We start from the raw sequence: 17,103 nt of genomic DNA, 5'->3' as shown, positions 1-17,103 counted from the left end.
TGAAGAGTACGTAGTGGACATAGTGGGGTAGCTTGATTGATTGTCAATTTCGAAGAGTGTAACATCGTCTGAGAAGATGAAAGAGAGTCGCCAAAGTTACTTTTTTTTACCTCGGTGAAAGGAGAAAGGTAGGACTTCTCTAAAGTAATTATAATTTGGACCAAAACTAAATGAGCCCAGATTAAAAAATATGTCTAGAGTTTAAACGAGAGTGAAGTTTAAAAAGAGAACACATGTCGTAAATAGGAGTATGCTTTGCTGAGGTGGCGCACTGAGAAGTGACAAAATACAACTTTATTATAATAGATAGATAGCACATCTTAGTTTACGGATAATATCATTTGATTCATACAGCTTGTATAGTTTCTAATTTTATCTAAACATGTGACTATGTGGTAGTGTATTATTTCAGGTAGCTAGTGATCATTTTTCCTTACTATGACAAACCCATCATCTCATCAAGTTTTAGCAGCAGTGTTTAGACAAGACGACACCAGGTCCAAATGTGTTTTATTTCCCAGGGGAACGATCATGTTACAGGAACATATAAACTAGTCTGTTACATAAACAACAAAAAGAAAAACAACTTATCACTACTCGATTTAGAGGTCAAAAGGAATGGAATAACGTTGAAGATTATAATTAAGATATTCCCACTCCATGTAGTACCAATCTTTGCAAACGGATGGGTTTAGTGGTTTACTGAACAAAAGAACATTCATTTGCCATTTCAACGGATAAGAAGAAGGTTCTTGTCTCAAAGCTATGTTCCTTCAAGCTCATTATTGATTTGCTTCTTCCTCACTCATTCAGTGTTTGTATGAATGAAGCAAGTTTGTATATTGAATCATTTTCCATGAAAGATTTCATTTTTTCTTACAAACATTGTTATTACAAGAAGACACTTGATTCAAAAACTGTAACCTATTATCAGAAGAACAAAAAGATCCTTGTAACAGTCTTTCCCCATGTACAAAAGAATCCACATATGACCAGAATCTCGAATCTGGTTTTTACATTACATCCTAAAGCGTTAAAGCTTTACACAAAAGATTCCAGCATGGAAGAAAATATACCTTCTGAAATTGTATTTTATCATTCTGTCCATAGGAGCCTGTGGTTTGCTCAAGTGATTTGCTCTTCTTTAAGCCTCAGACGCGCAACACGCTGTTCTTGATTCATGCTATCCATCGTGGTGTTGTGTAGATTGTTGTTTGGTCTTAACTGATGGCTGCTATTTCTAGCAGCTGGAACGTCATGGTTATGTTTCCCTTCATATGTTGTCACAACAGCTTTAGGATCGTTCGCTGCTCTCTCTACATGTTTCCTCACTCCACATCCCGGTGTTGTACACTTATAGTAGCTCCTGTTGAATTGATAAAAGAGCTTTAATGAGAAAAGACCGATAAAAATCTAGAAACTCGATGACCGGTTTGTTTTTTTCATTCTCACCTAGGATAAGGGTTTCCTTTGACTACTTTCTGACCATACTTGCGCCATCTGAATCCATCATCTAAGAGATCAACCTCACTCGTCGTTTGGACAATTATTCTAGGCTCTGTCACTGTTCTTTGCGTTGAAGTAACTGGTTCTGTAACCCGCACTTCCATATTCCTACAACAATGCAAAGATTTGTCTAAATGATGAATGTAAAGAGACATCTCTTATTAAATTTCTTTGTTTTTTTACCTTCTCTTGGGATCAGGCTCCACACTAGTTTCCTCGCTATCACTTGCTTCACACATCTGCTCCGTTGCTGTAGTAGTAACCTGGCTTGTTTCCTGTTCTCTCTTATTCTTGTTTAGACCAGCTGTATTACTGGTTTGAAACTGAGTTGCAACATCAGAACTTCTAGAACTCCCGTTATTGTCTCTCTTAGTCTTGTTTTGTGGAGGTTCGTGACTGTGCTGGCCCTTGTAGATGATCTCCGTTACTTGCCCATCCTGAGATCTCTCGACTTTCTTCTTGACAGGACACGCGGGATGCGTGCATTTGTAATAACTCCGAGGAAAATCGCTGCCTTTGACTTGCTTCTGCCCGTATTTTCTCCAGTTGTATCCATCATCAGCTGGTTTATCAGCACTTTGAGGCTGTGATGACCGATGCTCATAGACGGATACTTCCACGGTATCTCTCTGAGCCGGGGCGGGAAGCTGGGACATAGGTTCAGAAGAAGTCTCTTGTTGTTGTTGTGTAGAGGAAGGATGTTCGGATTGTGATTGGACACTAGTATTGCCTTGAACTGCTTGTGCAGTGACTTGTGCTAAAGCTTGTTGGTGTGTCATACCAAATGATCCCTGACACACAAAAAAAAACACATTAGTATTAGCTAATGCTAATGATATATCCTCAAAAATAACAAAGCCTAGCAAATACTTTTTGAATACATTGTAAAGATTATTATTATTTTTTTTTTTGGAAAACGAGGCTTGAAGAAACAATACTAATGTTGATTATGGTTCTCTCTTTGACATTTAAGATACCACTTTGTCTGAAAGTTTCCATATAAAGTAACCGAAACTCTCAAAGATTCATAAAGTCGTAAACTTTCAGTTACCAGAAACAGAGTTTCGAACTAACGACATCAAAATTTGAAATGAGAAACCCACACCTGAATGGGTGAGAAGAGACCAAAGAAGCTCGGAGAATCAAGAAGCGTCGCCGGACTTAACCCCGGCGGGACGGTGAACATCGCCGGTGGCTGTGCAATCATCAACCCCGTCGGTCTATTTTGTTTGAACCTCGGGTCAACATCACCGCCGCTTCCACCGACGGAACTCACTGGCGTCTGATGAGCAGTAGCGACGACAGCAGCCACCGGAGAAGCCATAGCTCCGGCGAGAAGCTGAGAGAAGGTTTTGAGCTCATCAGGATCGGAGAAGAGATTGGAGACGAGGGTCATAGGACCAGGACTGAATCCAAGGCCACCGCTGAAAAACATTTCTCCAAAGGGTCGAGGAGGGAGTGAGATCGTTGGCCGTGATGAACCTCCGGTTGATGATTTTGACGTCAAAGGTTGCTTTTGCTGATGTTCAACCTCTTGTTCTTCCTTATCCGCCATCGATTCCGATTTGGAAACACAAAGAGGATAGAATCTAACAAACCAAACTCAAACCAAAAAGATAACTTTGTTTTTCCTTTTCTTTCCTCTCTCTTTTAAACTCTTTTTGTTTTAGTAACAACAAAAAAAAAAAACTCTTTTTGTTTCCTTTACACAATCCGTGTCGTGTTTCAGTTTCACTTCGTTTTTTAATGTTTTTTTTTTATATATTTCTTCTGTCGTCTTTAATGGAATAGATTTTGAGATATTTTTTTGTGTGTTTCTGTCTCGAACCAGATCTCGAGATATATAATAAAAGCATTAAATTAGCTTTCGTAGTACAAAGTCTGCGGTGCAGATATGAAGCTCTGTCTTTTTCTCCTTCCATTTTATCTATTTAATTATTTCTGGTCTAAATAATTTCCAGAAAATGGTATATATTACACTACAATGCTAAAAATATCTGTTTCTGAAGGTGGCTATGGAAAGTAAAAATCCAAACTTACTTCAATTTTTCCACGAAACACAAGTCATGAAAATAGTTTTTTTTTTTTTGTCATCTAATGCTTTATTATAACATGAAATGAAGAAGCTCGTTCTTTTATCAATTACAAATTACATTGGTTACTAGTCATGAAATCATTTTTTCATAAGTAAAAATTATACACTAGCATATTCTAAAAATTATACACACAAAATATCAAATCTGTCACAAAATAGATTTGTTCAGAGATATCTGATAAAATTTGGATGATACACAGAAAATTAACATGATATATGCACTAGTCTAGTATGACACACATAAATTAAGAAACAGTTCCGATTATTAAATTTGTAATAAAAAAATTCTGGAGTTATTGTATAGTATGAGTAATAGATTCACATACTATATATATAATGTATCGTGTTTAAAATTCTGTGTGCACATTCTCTTTTGTCTAGTTTTATGGTAATCCCTGGGTTATGATTGGCTCATAAGGGGAAAGGGCTTTATATAAAAAGGCGTCGGCGTATGTTTAAAACCACGACTTTGTCCTTACCGAAAGTTTGTCCCTCGCAAGTCAACAGCAGCTCCAAGCACGACGACTCGACGTTTTCTAACCAGTTTGTCGTCACCACGTTCTACAAATAGGATTCCACCACGTGTATTCAAACATGTACTGGAGTTATTGTCAGAATAAGCCTAATCACAATAGCTGTTTTGTTAAGACAAAACACAAGTTCACTCCTCCCACCCATGAATACTACTATTTCATATAGTAACTTTTATGGGTTTTTCCAATTCGAAAAGATTCCTTACACTTTGTTGGCAAAAGAGGAAACGTGATAGTAAGAGAAAGAGTGAATTTAGCTGGCAACAAAACAAAAGAAAACAACTTGACTTTTGGAGGGCCCAATCAACTTTGAAAACGGGCCAAGAGACAATACAGACTTAATATCTGTGGGTTCCAGGTGAGGGGCCCTTTTCATTCATTGCCACGACGAATCGCGTCTTCACTTATCACATCAAGAAAGCTAGTAGAAACTCTGAAACTGTGCTTGTGTAAACGCTTAAGTCGCAACTTTAGAAAAGTTTGATTGCTAATCACTTAAAGTTACAGTTATTGGAACTTTCATGATAACCTAACAGAATAAAGATGTAGGCTTAACATTGTAAATTATGATTAAGCAAATCTAAAATAATTTTAAATTTTTACACATCTCTTTAACATTTTAATCAAATTGATTTCTCCAAGATAGCTTAAACTTGCTTGTCGTTCAAAAGTGAGAATGGTATGCTTTATGATATGACTCCTTCATGAATGCTATGCTTCAGTTGGCTCGAGGGACATAGCACAGTTGGTAGAGTTCTGCACTTGCAACAATTATTGTAATGGAGTGAAATACACATACTTAAACAACAGATGATATGCACTTTACATAATTACATTCACATTTACATATGAGTCGGATATCTCAAGGATTTAATTGATGTAATAGTAACAAAACATATTCTTGGTACGAACTTACAAGTCACGAAATAACAGAAACAAAACAAAAGAGATAATGAGATCTAGGATGGCCAACAAGAAATGCATTTAACCAGATGAGAGTTATATATATACCTCTTCCCAAGATGCAAATACAACCAATTATGAATCAAATATGGTAATAACCGTTGAAAACAACATATTCTACAACTCTCCAACGACTTTGATAGCGTCATGAGGTGTGTCGTAAACATTCTTGGACCGAGATTTCTTGACACCAGCAGTGAACCAGAGCTTGTCTGACTTCGAGCTCTCCACTGAGACTGTCGTGACTTTAACCCAAACCAACACTTTTGTCTTCATCCCTTCAACACCCATCAGTTTCCCTCTAAGCAAGATCCCTTTCACGCGCGTGGCGTACCTTATCGCTGATCCGTCTTTGAATGTGACTTCGCACGGTGTAGAGAAGAAGACAGTGAGTTTGTTCTTGGTCTCGTCGAATTCGTAGCAGATTATGTTTTGTGGGAAGAGTCCTGGTGGTAAGTTGTATTCCTTAAGTAAATCTGGTAAGCTTTTCAGTGGCTTTCCTGTTTAAATAGGAGAAAACATAAAAGTAACATTGCATGTTAGAATCTTGGATAGTTTATCAATGCGAATAATAAGAAATGGTGTTACCTTTAAGCTTGTTGAAAACCCATTTGGCTTTCTCTTCAACGGTACTAGAGAAAGTCTGGAAACAAAAGAAAAGGAATCATGTTTCCTTTTGAGGCAATATGGGACAAGAGAAGAAAGTGCAAATTGATCGTATGTCAAATAAATAGTGAAGCCTTTTAACACGACACAGAATGATAATTATAGTTAACTAGTAACGGAATCAAATCAAAAATATAGTGCAAAGCAACCATAGTATAGCAAACATATAACAAGCCAACCAATGGACACAGGACCTATAGAGTATAGAGCATGTTTCTAAAAAATGGTCACAGAATCAAATATAAATATTATGTTTTCAGTTTGAGGCTATTAAACAACACAGATAAGTGCAAATGCCAAATCAACCATTCCATATATCAAAATTCAAACAAATAGCCAAAGCCTATGAACACAAAACCTACAAGGTAACCTGTTAATTGATGAGAATTCTAAAGAATGTTCATGAAATCAATATCAACTCAAGAACAGATAACCCTTAATGAGGTTTGTTTGGTTTCAACTAAGATGTTTCCTGCCTTATCAGTGTAGGGTTCTTATCTTAGGCCAAAAGCAAGAACATGATGAACATATGGTTGCCAAAAGTATTCATCTTTTGTAGTAAATAATTGCTCAAAATGGAAACTTTATATTGAGAATAATCTTAGTTGAGTTAATCAGTTCAGACAAATGAAGACTCTCATATGCAATTAATACAAAAACATGAGCTGAAATCAAAATTCAGACAAGATCTTTCTAGATCTATGATTCTTCTACAATTTCGACACATCAACCGACCACATAACACGAAATGCAAGAGAAAAATGGAACATGAGACAGGAAGGAAGAGAAAGATGGAGATTTGAACTCACGGTGAGGTCATTGGTGATGTTGGAGAGCTCTTCCTTGGCTTTCTTCGAAACCCATGAACCTCCCACTTTGAAGCTCGTCACTTTCGTTAACACCTTCTCCATTTTTCTTTTTCTCCGATTCTCTCTTAGAGTGAAGACAAAGAGCTCTCAGCAAAAGAAAAAGTGACAGAGCAGAGTGAAAGCGGCGACTCTCACGAAGATATACCGAAAGAGGGCGTTTTCGTCATTTTGTAATCTCCTTTTAACATTTTTCGACTTAATCCGCTATTTTTGCCTACTTTTTCTAATTACGAACACTTTTACATTATAATTTGAAATTTTTAAATGCGGAAGAAGACTCTCTAACCGTATAATAAATTTTAATCTCCGAGTTTCCTTTTCTAAAAATTAATTACTCGAAAATACAATTCGAAAATTTATTTAAATTTAAATTTAAATTTGTGAACAGTGCTTTGTCTGCACATAACCTATTGTACAACGCAATTATTCTACCAATCATTGAAACCATCTAGCTCAGCCAGAGGATTTCAAAAACAAATAAGTACACATGTTTGTACTAGCGACAATCTGAAGAATTTCAATTTAGTTTGGTTTACTTTAGTACAAAATCATATCGATTACATCAATTCAAATTAACTCAAAAATAGACAAATTAACTCAAAAATAGACAAATCATTATGATCACAAAACATAAACGTGAATTAACCTTCTATGTCCATAAAAGTCTTGGCATTCTCGTATGCTTTATTCATATGTTCTCTAAACCGGTTCACATCTAGTCTAACATCTTGTTCTTTCAAATAAACATTCATTTTAGTTGCATTCCAATCCACTCCTCTATAAGCAATCGGATCTTTCAAAACCAAATCATCTTTACTATACTTCTCTACCAAACTGCTTTCTCCCACATTCACTCGATACTCAGTATACTCCAACTCCATTCCCTTAGCTGGATTTTCGAAGCACGTTTTACCCACCCAACCTAACCCAAGCGGAACAATCTGAACCAAAACAGAACCTGGTCTAAGAAACAACAAATGTGTTAATGCTGCACCATGAACCCCGACCATCCCGTGGCTCGACTTTATAAGCTTATACGCTTCTTTCAAGCTCGTGGTCTTTGATGGTCTGAATATGATTACCTCGAATCCAACATCTTTAAGCATCTCTTCGATATGCTTCTCGTTTAGTATCACTCGACCAACGTTGCCATATCGACTGACCAATATTAGACGAGGCTTTTGGGCTTTGAACATTGATAGGTTTGTGTTGTAGGCTTTGTCTAAAAGATTGTGAAAGTCCACTAACGATTTGGAGTTAGGTAATCGGATCGGGTCTACTAACATCGCCCCATGTGAAATCAGCCCCACAAAGGCTGAAGTGAAACAATGTGCAATAGAAGAAGCATTTTCATTCTCTAGTAATATGGTTTTGTGTTTGCTAAACGCACCTAGAACATCCATGTATCTTAGCATCCACCATTCCTTGGGATTGACTACCACAATGATGAAATCACGGCCGGGGTAGATCGAATTGGCCGTGATGAAGAGGGGAATGAAACCATCAATGAAATCGTGATAGATGTTTCCGGTATAACCTCCAGCGCTGAACACAATAGCCGGTGAATCATGTGTTATATCACATGATCTGGTATGAACCAATGTGCCTGAGGTTAGTGTTAGCTCTTTGATTCTAGGCATGACCCAGTTGTCTGTTTTTCTTGGGTATGGTCTGATCTTCTCGACAATTGGTGCTGATGTGGAGGAAATGGGGTCCATGAGAGCCAAAGTTCCAGTTTTTTGGTCAAGACTACAGGTGCCGTTGATTGAGCAGAGATCGTAGTTAGTGTGGGAACGGTCGCATGTGATTGTTGATGAAGTCATCTCTTGCGGGGCCTGGTGGATTCTTATGGTTCTGGATTCCCACGTTTGTTGCAACGACGTGCCTATAGATGAAACTTCCTTTTTTTAATTAGAAGATAATATAGTGGACATTTTTAATCGATTAAAAACTGAAACATCTTTGTTTTTTTTTTTGTTTTGTAACAGAACTGAAACATCTTTGTTATTTTAATGTCAACTGAGAAGTGATAAGTAATGAAAAGTCAAAAAAGATCTGCTTCTTTTTTTCCTTTATATATGGTTGGCCAAACATTATGGTCATTATTTCTTTTTAATATTAAAAATTAAAATCCTTACTAATTTAATAAATAGCCTAGAGTTCAGCTAATATAGTGATCTAGTTAAGTATTTTTTTTTTTTGCTTTTTTTCTCTCATGGTTTCTGAGAACAAAGAAGAAAATAAGCTTGATTCATTTTTGTTATTATTTAAGTATATGAGACGTTATTTTTCTTGTTCAGAAACAGTATATTACACAAAATAAGCGAAGTTTAAGACTAGTTTGGTCAAAAAACGTCGACTACTAAGCCTAAACAAAAGAAAAAAATATCATTAACTGGATAACCTCTCACGTGCTTTAGAAGATACTATATAGTTTTTTTCTTTTTGGTAATCAAGATTGAAAATACTATATGTAGTTATAACTTATAAGTTACAGATTCATGTAAAAATTATTATTTGTTCGAGACTGACACGAAATTTAAGTATCATTGGTTTTAGTAATTCTAATGTGTAGATCTACACTCGTATCAAATCAAATAAAATCTCATATAAAAAAAATTGGAAAAATCGTATTTTAAAATCTTAGAGTTATTTGACTTCCACTTTAAACATTTACAAGGAAATGATAACCATTAATGTATAACCAAACCTTTACCTAGTTTCCGATCACTTTTAAGTTTAAACATTTATGGCTTTCAATCCAGTCATACAATTTTTATTGATTTTTAAAAGGTTTGATTTAGTGCTACCGCTGTGTTAACATTCAGATTTAAATAAGCTAAACTATTTTACTATTTTGTGAATTATTAATTTAAAATTATATATAACCTAGTAAAAACAACACACAGTGATACGTAAAAGGGATTTGAATCGCAGATTCTAAAGATGAAGAAGTGGTCTGATATTTGACATACCTTGGGAAGAACTTAGGGAAGGAATCAACTGAAGATCAGATACGGAGGAGAAGAGAGCAAGATACGTCACCAGAACGATGAACGAGGCAACCGCTGCCACCGTATAACTCTTCGGTATGGTTTTCATAGCCATGATTCTTTGGTGTTGGTGTAGTGTGATAAATATGTGTCTATGAATACAATTGAAGCTTTATCGTCCCTAAAAGCGTTTGGTTTTCTTTACCGGGGGAGAAAAGAAGAAAAACATTGCAAGAAGATTCACAAAAAATGCGAACGAGACAATACACATCTTATATACTACTAGTATACTACTATTTTAAACTTCTCTCTAAAAACAATTTTTGATTGTCTTCCTCAGTTTGGCACATGTCTTTTTCTTTTATATTGTGTAGAAATTTTATGAATATTTATATAATATTTCTTTCTTTTCCGTAAAACAATATTTTTTTTGTTGGTTAAAAGATGTTAAAAACAATATTTGAAAGACTGCCATGTACATGAACCTTTTTCTTAATTGTCTGCCGTTACGAGAGTAACAATTTAATCTGTAAAATCTCTAACAATTTTTAACAATTTAATTGATAACTATACAACTGTGTCTTTTCATTATAATGTTAAAGTTGTGTTTTTCATTATAAATATTTGTGTTTTTTATTTTTAAAATAAAAGTAGTTTAAAAATATTATAAAATTATAAAATGATGTGTGATTCTATAATATATATAAAGATGAAATTATTTTAAAATAATTATGTGTCTTTTCAATATGCAAAGTATTGAAAAAAGTTTTGATGTCAAAGATTGTGGCTTTGTGGTTCTATACCTTTTTTTTATACTGTTAAAGGTTGTTTTTATAATTGTAAACAGTTGTATCATTATAATATAAACAATCTTCAAGTAATAAATGCTGCTGCATGGGAAGACTATAATAGAACGTATAATTAACAATATATCTTGTATCCGTTTACAGCTGTTCACTCCATTTTGTCGTTTTGATAAACCATAAAAACGACATATAATTAAATCGATATTAGTAACCAGTTTTTTTTAATTTTTGAAACACAGCTAAAGATATAGTTTCTTTTACGTATCTACACTCATTTGTAAATTTATATAAAAAATGTATACAAATTTAATTTCCTACTCAATATGGTTATTTTTGGTTCTTCAACGCAAGATGCTTAAACTATGAAAAACTGATCGACATTAATTTTTCATGGGAGGCTTGACAGTACAGCTTAAGTAATCAATAGACGGGCCTTAAACCATTTATAGCGTGGGCCTCTAAAAGGCCCATTAATTTTTTTCATTACAACCTCATACCAAACATTTGGCGGGAAGAGCCACACCGCCGCCGGGAAGTCGCTGACGGCGAAAACCGATGCTTCGCTTACGCCTATGCCTATGGGTTTCTCCCGTTAGAAGATTTACGTTTCAACAGAGATGCGTCCATGATGTCTCCACTTCTTCTCTGCTTTTCGCCGCATCGATTCCGAGCCTTCGCCTCTTAAGTAACTGCAAGAGCATTGATTCACTGCGGCAAGCTCACGGCATCTTAACGGGGAATGGACTCATGTCTGACATCTCGTGTGCCACTAAGCTCGTGAGTCTCTACGGCTCCTTTGGGTACACTAAAGATGCACGCTTGGTGTTCGATCAAATTCCCGAACCAGATTTCTATTTATGGAAAGTCATGCTCAGCTGTTATCACCAGAACAGAGAGAGTCTCCAAGTCTTAAAGCTTTATTCTTTGATGAGGAAACACGGTTACGACAACATTGTTTTCTCCATAGCTTTGAAAGCGTGTACTGAGATGCAGGATTTGGATAACGGGAAGATGATACATTGTGACATTTTTAAGATGCCACGTTGTGATGATATTGTGTTGACAGGTCTTGTAGATATGTACGCTAAGTGTGGAGAGATCAATAGTTCTAGCAGAGTGTTTGAAGGTGTTACCTTGAGGAATGTGGTTTCTTGGACTTCGATGATTGCTGGGTATGTGAAGAACGGCTTGCACGAGGAAGGGTTGGTTATGTTTAATCGGATGAGGGGAAACTCTGTTTTGGGTAATGAAGTTACGTACGGTACTCTTGTCACGGCGTGCGCGAAGCTCGGTGCTTTACATCAAGGGAAGTGGTTTCACGGTTGTTTGATCAAGAGTGGGATTGAGTTGGGATCATGCTTGGTGACGTCTCTGTTAGATATGTATGTCAAGTGTGGTGATATAAGCAATGCGCGTCGAGTCTTTGATGACTATTCTCATGTGGATCTCGTCATGTGGACGGCTATGATTGTGGGATACACTCATAACGGAAGTGCCGACGAGGCTTTGAGCTTGTTTCAGAAAATGAAAGGAGTTGGAATCAAGCCTAACTGTGTTACCATTGCAAGTGTTTTTTCAGGTTGTGGTCTGGTTGGGAATCTTGAACTGGGAAGATTAGTTCATGGCCTATCCATCAAAGCTGGTCTTTGGGATACAAACGTTGCAAATGCTCTGGTTCACATGTATGCCAAGTGTTATCAGAATGAAGAAGCTATGTATGTGTTTGAAATGGAGTCGGAGAAAGATTTAGTTGCTTGGAATTCTATAATTTCAGGTTTTTCGCAAAACGGATCTGTCCATGAAGCTTTGTTTCTGTTCCACCGCATGGTTTCAGAGTCTGTGACGCCTAATGGTGTAACGGTTGCGAGTCTCTTCTCAGCCTGTGCTTCCCTCGGGTCTCTACCCATAGGTTCCTCTCTTCATGCTTATTCCCTGAAACTGGGCTTCTTGGCATCATCAAGTGTCCATGTTGGTACTGCCCTCTTGGACTTCTACGCCAAATGTGGAGATGCTGAATCTGCACGCACTGTTTTCGATACCATAGAGGAGAAAAACACAATCACATGGAGTGCTATGATCGGAGGCTACGGAAAGCAAGGGGACAGAGAAGGTTCGATTGAGCTATTCGAAGAGATGCTGAAGAAGGAACAAAAGCCGAACGAGTCAACCTTCACATCTATTCTATCAGCTTGTAGTCACACGGGGATGGTTAATGAAGGGAAGAAGTACTTCAGCGCAATGCACAAAGACTACAACTTCACGCCTTCCGCAAAGCACTACACATGTATGGTTGATATGCTGGCACGAGCAGGTGAGCTTGAGCAAGCCTTAGATGTGATCGAGAAGATGCCTATTCAACCAGACGTGAGATGTTTTGCGGCGTTTCTCCATGGATGTGGGATGCATTCAAGATTTGATCTCGGGGAGATTGTGATCAAGAAGATGCTTGATTTGGGTCCTGATGATGCATCTTATTATGTCCTTGTGTCTAATTTGTATGCGTTGGATGGAAGGTGGAGCCAGGCTAAAGAAGTGAGGAATCTGATGAAGCATAGAGGTCTGAGCAAGGTCGCAGGATATAGCACAATGGAAACAGAGTTGTCTCATGGCTTTTGTGGATAAACAAAGAATCATATATAAACACAAAAGCATTCTTGGATTAAGTCGATTGTTTTAGTGTACAGAGCAAGAAAAGTTGTTATTAAACAGCTCTGAGCTATGCTAAGATTCTTGCTCTGTTGTGTGGTCTGAGCTTGAATCTGTGATAGTGAAGGCCACTTTCATCTTAATCCTCATCTTTTGAATCAAAGGGAACTTCATGCCGAGGTTTGTTGTACTTCTCACGCAGCTGTTGGATTGGAATGAAATCTCCAGCTGTATCCGCACCATAGAAGAGGAAAGAAATGTATGGATGATCAAACCTTTCCTGCAGAAGCCACACAAACATGAATAAAAAAAAACATTGAATGGAGATGGGATTATCCACAGTCTGCTCACTTTGTCCGGTTTCTCTGGAGCTAATAGATTGTCTTCAGGAACTGCAATATCAGATCCATTGTCAGGTGATAATGAGAGTACATCAGGACTCGAATACTGGACTCGAATACTTGGAGCTTACCGTATGCCACTAGTAGATCAGGATGGGTGCGAACATCCACAAGAACCTGCTAGACACAAGCAGTCTTAGATTGTTTATATGTATTTGTATATGCTCCAGATATTAGTGTCAGCTTCTTTTTCCTATCAACATAAGTCTTAATGAACATTGTTTCGGAACCAGAACCTGATAAAATGGCTGGTTAGATCCACGAGGCAACTTTTCAACTCCTGCAGCTTCCATCCAGGAGCTTGATTCACAGCAAACTGGATCCATCCCGCAAACTACAGCCCGGTAACCTACACCAGACGAAAACATATCATGTATGATCCTTAATATAAATGTAAAACAAAAGCGAAACAAGACAATGTTACCAAAAGCTTTGTGTTTCAGTTTCTGTCCCAAACGAAATGCATACTCTGCATTCTCAAAAGCCAGGGCTTTGGCAGAGACAGCTAATGACTCTGCTTCAAGCTTTGAGATTTCATCTCTCAACTTAGCTGCCAAACCATAATCCTCACCGTCAATAGCCTTCTGCAGATCTGCACTGCAGTCATATACCAATTAAACAATAAAGATGATATATACTTTAATATTTACACACACACACACAAAGAGAGAATGAAACAACTCACCGTAGCCTTATAATGCTAATACCCTTGTCTTGTGCTTCACTTTTTGATGATGATCCTCTTTTCAGTTCCTGCAGTCTTATCGCCTCCTCTTCAACCTACCAACCACTCACCGTTATTCACTGTTTTGAGCTAATGTCTTTGCCAAACTAGTCTCACTGAAAGATTCAAAACTACCTCAGTTAGCTTTTCTCTGAGTTGTTGCGCAATGTCGTACTGTTCCATATTCAAAGCACACTGTAACACCAATACTCAGATCATTCATTGTTGTCAAGACCACCAAAAATCGTAAGCAATAATAATCTCGTTGTTACCTGCACACGAGTAGCCAAGTCAAGCTGGAAGAAGAAGATCAAAATATCTTCATTGGCACTCTCGCTACGCTCAGAGTTTGGGTCTAGACCTTGGTCACCTCCATGAAATGGCCATCTAGCTTCAACCCTCACCATGTTTCTTTGCTTTACTGACTTCCAATGGCCTCTTAGAGAAGATGATCTACTAAAGAACTGACAAGACACACATCGATCACCAATCAATCCTGGAGATTTCACAAACTTAACACGGTTCCTCCATGAGCTGTAATCTTGTACACTTCCACAGATTGTTAACGTGCTCAGAGACTGACTTTGCACCATTTTCTTTTATCAGGACCGTAGTCACACTTTCCAAACCTGATAATCGTTACTACAAAACCCAACAAGAATCAGACAGAGCAAATTCGGATAACAGACAAAAAGAACGTTTGTAAGCTGAAAATTAGAGAAACTTACAAGTGGTTAGTGAAGTTGTTATAGATTCCGGCAACACACGCCGATCAACTAAGAAACTTGCCGGCACGGAGGAGAGTTTTCGTCCTCACAGATTTTTTTTCTTTCTTATTTGTTGAAACTCAGAGCCACTAAATATATTTATCCTTTGTCAACTTTTGTTAGGCATCACGGCCCAATTTAGGCCCAATAAAATGCTTTTATTCCTTATGTTTTTTTATAGATTTTTGAGGTTATTCTTATTTGTTTTTAAATATTTCTTAGATTATAAAATAGGTTAATAGGGTAATATTCACTTGATGGCCAAAAAAAACATATAAATATGAAATTATATGAATTAGCAAATTGAATACATGATTCCTAACAAATATGGAATTTCACTCAAAAGGCTTAATCCTTGGCATACATGATTTCTACAAAATTAAGCTTATTTAAATGTTAATTTAAGTTTTATGTTTGATTTTGGCTTTAAATGTCTCCATCATAACTTTTTTGAAAACTCTAAAAAGAGAATCAGGTCTGGATAAACCAATTCAATCTGAATATAATTCAGGTTTTGGTTATCTTCTGATGCTGATTTTCAAACATCGTCTTAAGATCATCTCTAGTTTTACAAAGTTAATGGCTTCCCATGAGTAATGAGAACTAGCGAACGTTAATATTTTATTTTACATGATCTATCAGTTTACAAATTCAAAACAGACAACTTATATTTAATAGTAACCATGGAAGATAATATATATCACTACCATAATTATTTATTTGTTGATCTACTAATAATAATCACTTCATGAAACCTTGAGCCATCTTAGCATAGTCTCCTAACCCATGACTGCCACCTCCCGATTTCTCATCTTCTTTCTTAACCGCCGGTGCTCCAGCTCCTCCTCCATGGCTTCCGCTGACACCACCGTGACTGCCAGCACCACCAGAGGAGTGAGAGTGTGAAGACTCGTACTTGTGGAGAAAATTTTCAGCCTTTTCGAGGTACTGACCAACACCACTCTTTTCATCAAGCTTGCCGTATCTTTGAGCGGCGTCAAGTATGTCGGCGGTGGCTCCGGCTACTTTAGCTTTGTCGAGCTTGCCTGTCTCGTTGCGAGAAGCGGCTTGAGCAGCCTCCGCTACGATCTTGGCGCTAGCCATGAGCTCTGCGTTTGTAGCTGGCTTATGCATTGTTGGATCGGAGCTGGAAGCAGGTTTATGTGTTGGAACGGTGTGGCCCGGTTTGTTATTGTTGTGGTTCGGGTCAGGGTCTGAAGTTTCCGGTTTCTTGTCGGAGAATTTCTTCTTTACTTGGTCGGTGAGGAAATCCATGTTTCTTGTCTTGTCTTGTCTCAAACGTAAAAGGTTGTTTGAGTTGATCTTGGATTTGGAAAATGTAAAGTAACAAGTTATTCGGGGATGGTATTTATTGAAAGTGAGAAAGATTAGTACTTCATTCATTGTCCACTAGTTTTATTTTGCCTCTCCTACTTAATGGGGATAATTATAGTCATGATCTTTGCACCACAAACTTTACTTTAAAGAAGACGTAATTCGCGTTTACGGATATGGTCAAGAAGAGGTTAATTCAGTTCACATTTCATTGATCCCTTACCCAAACAAATAAACAAAACAAAGCCCCTCGTTCATTACCACTTGTTAACCATTTACCACATGTTTACTTTCAGAGCCATATATGGGCATAACCCAATAAAAACATTTGTTTTATTTCCACAATCTTAAATATATAGAGACATAAGCTACTAAATTGGTTAATTCTTTCTTTTTTTCTTACTTGGACCCCAGAATATCAGATCCGACCATGTTTACTTATACAATTTAACACGCGTAATTATAGCATTTTAAGAGAATGCCTTATTTTGCTCCCTTACCCTGATGTCTGGTCTGAGTTCTTTCATGTTGGTCATGTTTACTTATACAGTTTAACACGTAATTATAGTATTGTAAGAAAATGAATTATAAGTCGCACAAAAAATGAATTATAATACTCCTTTTGTATACAAATTCATTATGTTTAAGATTTTTCGCACATATTAAGAAACAATAATATATTTTTCTAATTATTAATTTTTGATTTATCAATAAAATTCTTTTTTCTAATAAAGGTATTTAAATTTAAATAAAACATAAACGTTTACAAAGACTTAACAGTTTTATAGTGAAAAAAACT

General features: G+C 36.9%; 6 protein-coding genes across 7 annotated transcripts; 1 reads left to right on the top strand and 5 right to left on the bottom strand.

Moving 5' to 3' along the window:
• Positions 1-850: 850 nt before the first annotated feature.
• Positions 851-3,346, bottom strand: LOC106346464 (probable WRKY transcription factor 3). Of its 2 annotated transcripts, XM_048781194.1 has the most exons (5): positions 3,203-3,346; positions 2,612-3,169; positions 1,690-2,297; positions 1,453-1,614; positions 851-1,366 (listed from the first exon to the last, which is right to left on the bottom strand). In XM_048781194.1, the coding sequence occupies exons 2-5, from the start codon at positions 3,059-3,061 to the stop codon at positions 1,126-1,128; spliced, it is 1,461 nt and encodes a 486-aa protein (XP_048637151.1). In that variant the 5' UTR covers positions 3,062-3,169; positions 3,203-3,346; the 3' UTR covers positions 851-1,125.
• A 1,637-nt stretch (positions 3,347-4,983) lies between these two features.
• On the bottom strand, positions 4,984-6,893 carry BNAA06G33720D (uncharacterized protein At5g01610). The gene is made up of 3 exons (XM_013785800.3): positions 6,573-6,893; positions 5,686-5,740; positions 4,984-5,597 (listed from the first exon to the last, which is right to left on the bottom strand). Exons 1-3 carry the CDS (start codon positions 6,672-6,674, stop codon positions 5,215-5,217), a joined length of 540 nt encoding a protein of 179 aa, XP_013641254.1. The 5' UTR covers positions 6,675-6,893; the 3' UTR covers positions 4,984-5,214.
• A 311-nt stretch (positions 6,894-7,204) lies between these two features.
• Positions 7,205-10,210, bottom strand: LOC106349762 (xylan glycosyltransferase MUCI21). Its single transcript, XM_013789731.3, has 2 exons — positions 9,608-10,210; positions 7,205-8,517 (listed from the first exon to the last, which is right to left on the bottom strand). Exons 1-2 carry the CDS (start codon positions 9,738-9,740, stop codon positions 7,274-7,276), a joined length of 1,377 nt encoding a protein of 458 aa, XP_013645185.1. The 5' UTR covers positions 9,741-10,210; the 3' UTR covers positions 7,205-7,273.
• A 776-nt stretch (positions 10,211-10,986) lies between these two features.
• Positions 10,987-13,694, top strand: LOC106346461 (pentatricopeptide repeat-containing protein At2g03380, mitochondrial). Its single transcript, XM_013785798.3, has one exon. The coding sequence runs from the start codon at positions 10,987-10,989 to the stop codon at positions 13,051-13,053; it is 2,067 nt and encodes a 688-aa protein (XP_013641252.1). The 3' UTR covers positions 13,054-13,694.
• On the bottom strand, positions 13,042-15,076 carry LOC106346462 (clp protease adapter protein ClpF, chloroplastic-like). The gene is made up of 9 exons (XM_013785799.3): positions 14,931-15,076; positions 14,475-14,844; positions 14,338-14,397; positions 14,164-14,258; positions 13,903-14,075; positions 13,715-13,827; positions 13,550-13,595; positions 13,429-13,469; positions 13,042-13,357 (listed from the first exon to the last, which is right to left on the bottom strand). The coding sequence occupies exons 2-9, from the start codon at positions 14,793-14,795 to the stop codon at positions 13,217-13,219; spliced, it is 990 nt and encodes a 329-aa protein (XP_013641253.1). The 5' UTR covers positions 14,796-14,844; positions 14,931-15,076; the 3' UTR covers positions 13,042-13,216.
• Positions 15,077-15,563: 487 nt separating this feature from the next.
• Positions 15,564-16,390, bottom strand: LOC125609829 (nodulin-related protein 1-like). The gene has a single exon (XM_048781256.1). The coding sequence runs from the start codon at positions 16,371-16,373 to the stop codon at positions 15,711-15,713; it is 663 nt and encodes a 220-aa protein (XP_048637213.1). The 5' UTR covers positions 16,374-16,390; the 3' UTR covers positions 15,564-15,710.
• Positions 16,391-17,103: the final 713 nt, after the last annotated feature.

The sequence above is a fragment of the Brassica napus genome, chromosome A6, assembly GCF_020379485.1.
Source record: "Brassica napus cultivar Da-Ae chromosome A6, Da-Ae, whole genome shotgun sequence".
Taxonomy (NCBI): Eukaryota; Viridiplantae; Streptophyta; class Magnoliopsida; order Brassicales; family Brassicaceae; genus Brassica; species Brassica napus.
Note: the sequence above shows the minus strand (reverse complement) of the source record. Positions and strands in the feature narration are given on the sequence as shown.

What these genes read in the sequence shown, in the direction of transcription:
- LOC106346461 (XM_013785798.3), top strand. Translation starts at nt 10,987, where the DNA reads ATGCTTCGCTTACGCCTATGCCTATGGGTTTCTCCCGTTAGAAGATTT.
- BNAA06G33720D (XM_013785800.3), bottom strand. Translation starts at nt 6,674, where the DNA reads ATGGAGAAGGTGTTAACGAAAGTGACGAGCTTCAAAGTGGGAGGTTCA. An exon ending in ACATCACCAATGACCTCACC is followed by an intron (nt 5,741 to 6,572) that starts GTGAGTTCAAAT and finishes TTTTGTTTCCAG; the next exon opens with ACTTTCTCTAGTACCGTTGA. An exon ending in GGTTTTCAACAAGCTTAAAG is followed by an intron (nt 5,598 to 5,685) that starts GTAACACCATTT and finishes CTATTTAAACAG; the next exon opens with GAAAGCCACTGAAAAGCTTA.
- LOC106349762 (XM_013789731.3), bottom strand. Translation starts at nt 9,740, where the DNA reads ATGGCTATGAAAACCATACCGAAGAGTTATACGGTGGCAGCGGTTGCC. An exon ending in TTCCCTAAGTTCTTCCCAAG is followed by an intron (nt 8,518 to 9,607) that starts GTATGTCAAATA and finishes TTTCATCTATAG; the next exon opens with GCACGTCGTTGCAACAAACG.
- LOC125609829 (XM_048781256.1), bottom strand. Translation starts at nt 16,373, where the DNA reads ATGAATGAAGTACTAATCTTTCTCACTTTCAATAAATACCATCCCCGA.
- LOC106346462 (XM_013785799.3), bottom strand. Translation starts at nt 14,795, where the DNA reads ATGGTGCAAAGTCAGTCTCTGAGCACGTTAACAATCTGTGGAAGTGTA. An exon ending in ACTTGGCTACTCGTGTGCAG is followed by an intron (nt 14,398 to 14,474) that starts GTAACAACGAGA and finishes TTGGTGTTACAG; the next exon opens with TGTGCTTTGAATATGGAACA. An exon ending in TCAGAGAAAAGCTAACTGAG is followed by an intron (nt 14,259 to 14,337) that starts GTAGTTTTGAAT and finishes AGTGGTTGGTAG; the next exon opens with GTTGAAGAGGAGGCGATAAG.
- LOC106346464 (XM_048781194.1), bottom strand. Translation starts at nt 3,061, where the DNA reads ATGGCGGATAAGGAAGAACAAGAGGTTGAACATCAGCAAAAGCAACCT. An exon ending in GAGCCTGATCCCAAGAGAAG is followed by an intron (nt 1,615 to 1,689) that starts GTAAAAAAACAA and finishes GCATTGTTGTAG; the next exon opens with GAATATGGAAGTGCGGGTTA. An exon ending in AAAGGAAACCCTTATCCTAG is followed by an intron (nt 1,367 to 1,452) that starts GTGAGAATGAAA and finishes TCAATTCAACAG; the next exon opens with GAGCTACTATAAGTGTACAA.